The 10,261-nt window shown below is 42.8% G+C and overlaps 1 protein-coding gene across 2 annotated transcripts; it reads left to right on the forward strand.

Moving 5' to 3' along the window:
• Positions 1–2,599: 2,599 nt before the first annotated feature.
• On the forward strand, positions 2,600–7,612 carry MRPS33 (mitochondrial ribosomal protein S33). 2 transcript variants are annotated; one of them, XM_082045941.1, is made up of 3 exons: positions 2,600–2,661; positions 5,303–5,560; positions 7,284–7,612. In XM_082045941.1, the coding sequence occupies exons 2-3, from the start codon at positions 5,346–5,348 to the stop codon at positions 7,387–7,389; spliced, it is 321 nt and encodes a 106-aa protein (XP_081902067.1). In that variant the 5' UTR covers positions 2,600–2,661; positions 5,303–5,345; the 3' UTR covers positions 7,390–7,612. The 2 variants fall into 2 exon arrangements, with proteins under 2 accessions (XP_081902067.1, XP_081902068.1); XM_082045942.1 differs by lacking the exon at positions 2,600–2,661 and adding an exon at positions 2,786–3,598.
• Positions 7,613–10,261: the final 2,649 nt, after the last annotated feature.

The following is a 10,261-nucleotide window of genomic DNA, read 5'->3' on the forward strand; positions in this document are numbered from 1 at the left end:
ACACTCAGACACCAGGCTGATGATGTTGGAAAACAAGAATGGAAGCAGGACGACATGATTCAGTCCATTTTTAGGTAAATCATCTGTTTGAGGGAAACAGGAAGATGTTTTCCAGTGGTCTATACGCCACTTCTCTGAGTTTGGCTAAAATGCAAGAAGAATTGGATATTTTCATTGATGAGGAGAAATGAGATAAAACTGATGTAATTACTGAAACAGGCAGGACGATGGGAATGGGAATATCAGAATACTTTGCCGCAATTCTTTTAACCTAACAAAGACATTTGAAGATGTGAGAGGGTAACAGTACATATTAAACCACCATCATTACTTCAGAGATGCAGAGACAGTAACTTGTCCCAGTCGACCCTATCAAGGAGGGGTGGAATGCAGTGGAGATGACTACAGAGAATCCAACTACTTATTCCTCCAATATACCAAAAACTGCGCTCCGTTTGGCACTGTATGAGGAAAAAGCCTCAAATAGCTAGCAACCATTGTCTTACTAGAGTTTCTAAAACTTATTTTCTATGACAGAAGTTATTTCAGTCTATATGCAGTAAGTATTTCAGAATTCATAATGTTTAAGCAAGTTAATAACAGGACAAGAAAGAGGTGGTTGCTTAGGAGCCAGCAATCACAATTTGAATACAATAAGCGAAAAAGGACAGTCCCAGACAGGGAAATACTCCCCTACACACACAGAGACATTTCAGAAAGACTACCGTCAACACAGTGAGAGAAATGATGAGAAAAATACGATTAAAAAATAGAGATAGAAGTGTAAATGAGAATTCTTATGATCTTACTCCATAATCTAGAAGTGATGATTGCTTAATTAACAAAATAGCCAATTTAGGCTGAAGGACAATTTTGGCTCAGCAGCATGGTGAAGGAAGCACTCAGAAGTTAAAAGCATAGTATAGAACAATGCGGAAAGGCAAAAATATAGGAAAAAATGTTCTGGAGTATACAAAAAAATAAAGACTATAGAAAATGCCTGAGTGATGTGACTACAGACAGTAAAATGCGAGTGCAACAGTGCCAAGGTATATGACTAGAGAGACACAGTAAATAGCATAGAAGTGGCAGAAATGATAAAATCTTCTATTGTCTCCCTAGAAAGATTAAGGAAGAGGCGTTTTATTATGAAGATAAAACAAACAAACAAACGAACAAACAAACAAAAAGGTAACACTTTTCAGTCCATTAGTGAGTAAATAAAAACAGTCAACAACATTGACTGGAAAAAACATTTTAAAATGAGGCCTTCCAGGGAACTTTTGCATAACAATCCTTGGAGAACTGCCAAAAACCTCTCAGGAATATTAATTTTACAAAATCTTGGAATACGAAGGAAATTACAGAAGATCATGCCTGTGTTCAAGAAGGGCAAGAGAGGTGACCAGGGTTTCCAGGCCACAAAGCTGATAAGCCCAGGGAAGGACGGAAAAGGTGACAGAAAATTAATCATGGATGGACTAAGGAATAACAAGATATTTAATGCCTCTGAGTAGACAGTCTTCTAGAAAACAGATCCAGCCAGACAAAGCCAATTTCATTCTTTGATGGCATTACACGTTTGGCTTATAAATGTAATCACATAATTGTCATTTACTCAGATGCTTGCACGGGGCCTGATTTAGCACCTCCTGGCACTGATTAAAAATTAGCATAAATCGAGCACCAGGAAGGCTCATGTGAATTGTGCTCAGGAAGGGGCTGAGGGGCTGCCAGAAGTGAGGGTGCTGGGGCAGGGGTATGAGGCCTTGGGGGTTTCCTGCTGCCCCCAGGTTTGGGGGTGTAAGGAACATTTAACGAAGAACTGTTCTTTTTACATAACTGAGGACCTGGTGCCTGACCCCAGCAGGGCAGGAGGACTGAGAGACATAGGATTCTGAATCCTTAATGTAAAACACAGTCTCTTCCCAGAATATATACTGATACCTGTAATACATACTGATACCTGTATTTACAAGTTAATTTAGGTGGAAGGACCGAGAGACATTGGGCTATGAATTGTTAATGTAAAAAAGTTTCTTCCCGGAATATACACTGATACCTGTATATATACTGATACGTGTATTTACAAGTTAATTTAGGGGGAAGTGTAGCCAAAGCACCAGGGATCCATATCTTAAAGAGATTGATAAGGGGAAGGGTATTGTATGCGTCGGTGTAGTCTGCAAACCCTGAAGTACCCAACCAATGGGGAACATGGAAGGGAAATTGCGGCCGGGGTTTGGGGGATTATAAGCAGGGGCTTTTCGCCCTATTAGGTGTGCCTACCTTTAAGTAGAACACCCGGTGTCGCAATATCGCTATTAAAAAAAATTGCTTTGCTAAGAGATCCTGCCTGAGCCTATTATAAGTGCAAAATAATTGTTCCCTACAGGGGGCATGAAGGTGGGTGACCACGAAGCGCGGGCAGGGTACCCGCATTGCCCCCCAGCACCGCGACGAGGCACCACCCCCTGCGGGGAACGAGACGGCGCCACCGTAACCGGGGACACGGACCCTGCTGCCCACTGGCCGTGCCGTGCCGTCCCGTCCCGCCCCGCCCCTCACGGAGCCCGACGTCACCCGCTGCGCCCGCCCCCGCGCATGCGCCGCCACGGACGCACCGCCCGCTGCCCTCCGGCCCGGCCGCGCCGCCCCAGGGTCAGCCCGGGACGGGGCTCGGGGCGGGCGGAGGGGTGAGACGCGGTGGGGGCGCAGCTGCCCGCCCGCGCCGGCCTTGGCGGGGGGGAGCGGGGCTGGAAGGAGGGAAATGAGAGCCGGGCGCTCGCCCTGGGGGGTTCGGCTGAGCCTGCGCCGCCTTCCGGGCCCGGGGGGGGATCGTGGGCCTCGCTGGGGCTGCCGGGCAGGTCACGCGGTGCCGGCGGTTCCCCCGGGGCGGCCCGCTGGGGGTTTCCGCGCTTGCCCGCTGGAGGGAGGCGAGGCCGCGGAGCGGGAGGTGACGGGGCTGCGCTGGACCCTGCCCGGGCCAGGTGCCCCTCGGGCTGGGCAGCGGCCCGGCGCGGCCTTCCCTCCCCCCGTAATGGAAAAATCAGAAGTGAAACAGAAAGTTCTGTCACATGCTGGGGGAGGAGGGAATGGTCTGAGACAGGCTGGTGGATCAGGAAGTAAAAACCCGGGCTAGGACGGGAAGGCCAGGCAGTGAGGAGCCGGGAGCAGGTGAAGGCTCAGCTCTGCAGGGTGGTTTTGCTTTTGGTGTGTCAGTTGCCAGTGTGTTTTCCGGAAAATCGCTGTGACAAGAACAAAACTGTTCTGGTGGCACCTCATAGAATTGGAGGTCACCCTAAACCACGCTTGGATAGCTCTGGCACATGAAACTTTGTAGCCTTTGCCTCTCATCTCTCAAACATTCTTAGACCAGCAGGGGTTAACAGAGGTCTCCAGTCTTGGCTTGGGCTACTTAGATTTCTTTAGCGATTCTGAAGTGAAAAGCAGGTCCCTCAGACCCCTGGTTTACATTGTTTAGGAGTAGTTACATTTATACAGTCCTGTAATTACATTCGACCCTTTGAAGGCAACCACAAGGCTGATGTGGCCCACAGTGAAAATGAGTTTGACACCCCTGGCTTAGGACCTAAAGGTATTTTCACTTTAAGGCTGTAGTTGGAGGAGTTTAAGCAAGTGTTGTGTTTGAGTTGAGTCTGGTGATATTTTCAGTGACGACGTGATGAGTTTTGGGAACAATTTGTTGCTTTATCTCTGAATATAGAAACTAGGACTGGTTGTTCTGAAATGGATGGCTTGGCAAGACTTATTGATCTTCCCACATGTAGTAGATGCTCAAGTTGAAGTGCTGCTCTGTGATCATTTAAGAGCTTCTGTCTTATCACACCAGGCCTCCTGCCTTAGCTTGAGGTTTTGGACACTTTTGCTTCCCTTTTGTTGCTTTTCCCATTATTCTCTGACTTAGACTATTTGTATTATTTTCGTGCCTGATTTTTTTCCCCTGCTTCCTCTCTAGTGCTTTGCTAACGAGTAAATCAAAGTAGATGCTTGTACATTAGGTCCTTCAGTGAGCAAATATATGTAAGCAAGGTTATGAATACTTCAGATTTGTGGTATTAAACAACAGGCTCCTTGTTATCATACCAAAATGGACTCAACCCTGTCCTGCTGATTATTCTTGTCCTTGCTCCATGCTATTTAATTTTTTATACTCATTTTCTGGAATCAGCTGTGCAATACTTCTAAAAACAAGAATTTTAAACTTTAAAGTAAGTGTAGGGCACTTGAATGAACTCTTGCTTAATTTCTCTAGAGAATTATGTCATCACTTGCTCAAAAAGGCTACAGTAGAGGCAACATAACAGCTTCAAATATAGCATCGTAGAACTCTTATTCTTGTCCATTGCATCCCATTGCGCAAACAAAGAGTAAAGATGCAAACAAGAGGAAAAAATGGGGATGGGTAGGAACACTGAGAGAAAACCCTTCTCCACACTCCTTTTAGAGAGTGCAGATGTTGTCTCTGGTGGCCTAATGGTTTTGTCCTCGAAGCATTTATGTTGCAGAGGTGTCTTTAGTTGGGAGACAGCTGAAAAAGAATGAAAAGTTGCTGATGTGGGATTTATTGGAAAAAAATAATCTGGCATGGGGAAATTATATTTTTCCTCTCTTAAAAGTAATAGAGATATCAGGAGAGACTGAAAAGAGAATGGAGAAAAAGCTGGTGGGAATGTTCCAGGGAAAGAAGTTGAGATGGGAAGGGTTTGTGTGATTCATATAGAGAAGCATGATATATTTTATTAATTTATACAGCTAATAGGCCGTTTTTGCTTGATGGACTGTAACAACATTCATACAATGTTTTAAATAGGATGAGAAATTTTCACAAGAAAAACTTCTAGGTTGCTTCCTCAGTATATTTAAGAGGTGTCTCACCTCCTGCTTATGTAGAAGTCAAGAGGCATCACAGTGGGAACCATTTTTGGCAGAGTTCACACTGTAACTGGTTCTTTAACTTGAGTTTAAAGGTGGCCTTAAGCAAACTGAGTCTGATCTGCTAATAAACTAGCCATGGTAAATTGTGGTTCAATGTAAGTACTGTCATAGTCTGTATTGCTGTCTGTAGCATCCTAGTTAGGCTGCTAATTGTACCTGGTTTAGCATAGATATTCTTTATATGCAGGATTATGTACTAAGATAGACTGACTTCATGCAAGGAATGAATGACTTCAAATGTGTGACCCATGTAAAATGAGTTATTTTGTTTGCTTTAACTCTGGGATATCTTGCAATACTCAGTTATCTTAGAGATGTGGTTGTCTTGTGTTTCCTTTTGCAGGAAGGTCCATCTGTGTGTGTGTGTGCCTGCTCTTCCTTGGGAGATGTCCAATGTTTCCAATTATGCCCTTCGAATGGCCCGGCTGAGTGCTCAGATATTCGGAGAAGTTGTCAGGCCAACTGACTCAAAATCAATGAAAGTAGTGAAGTTATTCAGTGAGCAGCCTCTGGCCAAGCGGAAGGAGGTGTACAGCTGGTATCCTCCTCACAACACCTACTATGCCCTCATGAAGAAACTCCGTTACTTTGGTCTCTACAGGTAATCTCTGTGCTTATAGGGTGGGAGCAGGACTGGAGATGGGAGAGGGGTGGGTGTGAGTTTTGTTATATTTCCTCAAGGAATATAGGAACGTAGAAAAAGGTTTAGTTCAGAGTATCGTGCATATGGAAATAAACACTTGATTGTTGCACTGAGAGCAAGGAGAGTAGAATAAATGACTGCTGTCTGAGTAACTTTTACCATAATTAGAACCTTTTGTGATAAAGACTTTAGGTGTAGTTATAGGCAACCAGTTATATAAGAAATAGCTCTTGCTTTGGCTTTGTGGGGCAGGGAGGAGAGCTTTCTCATAGATAAGACATGGGTCTGTAGTTCTGAATATGGCAAATTGATGTGCTACAAAAAGGTGATATTACCTTATCACAAAAATTGCACTAAGACAGTCTTACCATATATTCCTTAATTATTCAACAGCTAATAAGTGAAGTTTAGAAGAGAAGGAAAGTCTGTGTTAGGGTGGAGGGGCTTTTCATCCTTTAAAATAAGCTAAATTAAATTCAAATGTTGTTTAAATAGCCTTATTAATTTCAACTTCATCCAAACCAGTTATATGATTTCTAAATTAACTTCCACAGTCTCAAGTAGGAAAAACTGAGCTGCAAAAGAACATCAGCAGGAGTCAAATGCAGTTCTTTGGCTACCATCAGGTAGCACTAAAGAAGTCCCTTAAAAGTGCTAACCCTGTAAAGTCAAAACAGCCTAATTTCTATTGCTAGTATCCCAATACTAGCCATTAAGGATTGCATCCAGGATGTTCTTGGTATAAGTGGGCATGCAAACACTTCCTAGAAGAGCTGTTTACACAGAAAGCTTCAATGACATGATAATGTTCTTTACTCTTCTCCTTCCCCTCATAATCTCAAGTTCCTTCTCTAGCTGCTTTGTACACAGAGAGCTCATAAGAGGATCAGGTTTGCTGGTGAGAAATATGTAATGAAGAGTTGTAGACTAATAGGCCCTGATAATAATTGGCAAGTGTTTAGTTTCCTTTTTAGAAAAGCTGTGTTTAAAATAGCAGTGCAGCAATCTTAGGCTACTTAGGATGCAGTTGTGACTTTTGAAAAATACTTTTGCACTGAAAAATACAGAGACAGATTAAATAGAATTTAGTATAACATTGAGGATTCATTATCTCTGCCAGCCCCTTTTTCCTCCTTTCTGTTGTATTCTCCTTTTCTACCAGTAGCTGATGCTTTTTTTCATAATTCATTCTTGAAGTCACCTGAGAGCAGTGTTCATGTACTGTAATTACTGCTCAGCATGCCCCTGTTTTCTTGGAAGCTAATGACCTAAACTTAGTATCTAGCATAGAAACACAGTGTGCTATTGCTAGGCTGCCAAGCTAAATGAGAAGGGGGAAATTCTCATCCTTATCTCTTGCTGATTTTCATGTTTTAATGCTCATTTAAGCACAGTGGATCGATAAATGCAATGGAAATAATATATATATGTTCACACATCGTTTGTTGCTGAAAAGAACAACCTCGTTTTGAAAGTACCAGAGGAAATCTTTCATGTTATTCAGCTGAAAATTACTGCTAGGAGTAACACTGAATACACTGCAGTGAGTTTCAGTATGGACTTCACTGTTAAAAAGACTTTTGAGGGTTTTTTTTTTTATATTATTACACAGTTCATAGAACCTTTCACATCTAGGTATTCAAGAAACAGAGTAAACTTTTTTCTTTCTTCCCCCATCTAGGGATGAACATCAGGACTTTAAGGAGGAGATGAGGCGATTGAAAAAGCTCCGTGGGAAGGAAAAACCAAAGAAAGGAGAAGGAAAGAGAGCTCTCAAGAAGAAGTAGTACCACTTGGACAATATAATGAACTACTCTGGAAATACTGGAGAACAGCTCTAACTTGGGCTTTCTGTTCCCAGCCAGAGGGGGCTTGGCATGTTGTGAGCTGTGTGTGGGGCACAAGAAACACCCTGTGAAATGCTGGAGTCCACCTTGGGAGTGCACTTGGGTCTTTGTGGTTTTACCAGTTTCTAATTTCTGTACTTCAAATATACTGTATATTGTAGCACGTTCATTTGTCAGAGCCCTCTCTTACCCAAGTAGTAAAAACAACAGTAAAAAAAGAAAAAGTGCTCAGTGGTTTTCTTGCAGACACTTATAGTTGCTTCAGTTTTTCTGGATCGGGAAAATCGCTTGGCTTTCATTGCCTGTTTGACTTTCTTTCATTAATATCAGCACTGTTTTGCATGTGGCCACAAAAAAAAAGATATTTCCTGCTTCTGTTGCTGTGTGTCATCTTGCCTATTATGATGAGTTTCACTTTAGGTAGCTTGAGTGTTAATTTAAGTTGCTGTTAGACTCTATTGTTCTGCGTTTTGCACTGGACAATACTTCATGGTCCATTGCCTGCCCACAGCACTCTCATTGTACACTGAATATTTAGATACTGCAACAGAAGAGGCTGAAATTTGTTTTCGAGCTTGAGATCCCCTACTAGTTAAAATACAGTAAGCTTACTGTAATAAAAGTATTTTGAATTTATTTTGATTGCCGGGAGGACATGTATGAAGTACTTCATAAGGTGATGAACAGTTTTACTGATACTCAATATGTGGTTTTATCACTAGGCTTCTTCAGTGTTGCAAATACTAGTGACTGCATAAAGCTACTATTCTTACCTCTCAATCCCTGTCAGGGAAGAGAAAGTACGGAGTGCAGCTGTGCTGCTCTGCCTGGCCACGTGTGCATCTTGCCTGTGTGTCCCCTGAAACAGCATCTTTTAGTTTCCAGATCACGTAAGCTTAGAGGAACATCCTTCAGGTAGTAAAGGAAAGGAATGAAAAATATAGAGTAACTGAAGCAGCAAGTATGTGCACAGTTAGCTTGGAGTATGCTTGATTATTTCCATACAGAGGCATCCTGAAGCAGGGAGTAGTACTCACTACCGCCGTTTCTAAACCAAGCTTGTTAAAATTTAAGTGTATTTGAAGGGATTTTTCTGGTCATTGAAATCAGCAGATCTGTATAAATTTCTAACAGCTCAACAACTGTACTTCACCAAGGTTATTAATTGAAGAGGTGCTGATTGTTTTCAAAATCCTTGTAGGAACTTGCAACTTTTGCCTAACTAATGTGCCCATGGGATTTTGGTGTCCTGTGTTTTGTCTGCTGATTGTGACCTGCCTGGTACTGAAGAATACAGAGCCCGTGATGAGCTTTCTGAGAAGTACTTGGTTCCTGGGACATATGTGCAGCCACGAGGAAATGGATCTGGTTCCCTTGAATTTCTCTTCAGGAAGAAGAGTGGCATGGAGCCACATACTATGTAGAGGGACTTGCCCAAGTAGGAAGGTTGCTGCTGCCTGACATTGTTTCTGGCTACAGCTGTCAGGGGTGAAGTTGCTCAGCTGGTTGCTTTTGTGGACAGAAAGACCAGTTCTGAACCTCTTCAGTGGAATTACTGTGGCAGCTTGGATGATTGTACTTAACAACAGCTTTGTTGGCAAGAACTTGATGCCTTCTAAAATGAAACCAAAGATAGATAAAAATGTTTGCAGTTTAAGATGAAAAATCAACAGCATCTTTTTTTGCTCATGTGAAACACTTCAAGCTTCGACACTATAAACGTACAAGAGAGAAAGTGTGCATGCATCAACAAGTCAATTATGGTCCTGCTCCAGTAAAGTAAGTATGTGTGGTCTTAAACTTCTTATCTGGGCAGACCTGGTTATGAGTATACATATACCTAAAATACTCACACAGCATGATTGGCTGTGGTTATGTTTCTGAAAGGCTGAGGGAGCTGGGTCTCTTTAGCTTGGAGGAGACTGAGGGGTGACCTCGTTAATGGTTACAAATATCTGAAGGGTGAGTGTCACAAGGATGGAGCCAGGCTCTTCTCGGTGACAACCAACGGTAGGACAAGGCATAATGGGTTCAAACTGGAACGCAAGAGGTTCCACTTAAATATGAGAAGAAACTTCTCAGTGAGGTAACAGAGCACTGGAACAGGCTGTCCAGGGAGGTTGTGGAGTCTCCTACTCTGGAGACATTCAAAACCCACCTGGACACATTCCTGTGTAACCTCATCTAGGTGTTCCTGCTCTGGCGGAGGATTGGACTAGATCATCTTTGAGGTCCCCTCCAATTCCTGACATTCTGTGATTCTGTGAATTGACATGTAGTCTACTTAAGCACTGAGCATTTACAGAGCCTACGGAGGGCAGGGAATGCTACAGGTATTCTCTATCTTAGCACACCACCTTGCTAGACACAGATAAGGACTCAGTGGTGTGATATTAGATTCTATCCCTAAACCTAATTATCTATTTCTCCTTTTTTGCTCCAAGCCACCCAGCTATTTATGGGTTTTGAGAAGCTCGTGTCATGAACAGCAAAGTAAAAGGCTTGTTTGGCTGGTCATCTATAATGATCCCTGTTGTCTGCAACCTGCCAGAGCAAACCTGCTCTAGAATCAAAGCATCAGCCTGGGAACATACTTTGGGAAGATACTTCCAACATATCTAAAAAGAGGGAGAAGCTGCTGGAAGTGCCTGTGAAGTAAGTATAAGTGAAACTAATGGACTGAATTTTTGATTTTCATCTCTGCAGTGTTTGCAAAAGCAAAATAGATGGAGGGGAAAAAAAGGTAACTTTTAAAAAGAGCAGTATAAGAAAGGTTCCCTGCTAGTTTTTCATTATCTTTCTTCTCTAATAC

The sequence above is a fragment of the Streptopelia decaocto genome (assembly GCF_964273445.1).
Source record: "Streptopelia decaocto genome assembly, chromosome: 1".
Taxonomy (NCBI): domain Eukaryota; kingdom Metazoa; phylum Chordata; class Aves; order Columbiformes; family Columbidae; genus Streptopelia; species Streptopelia decaocto.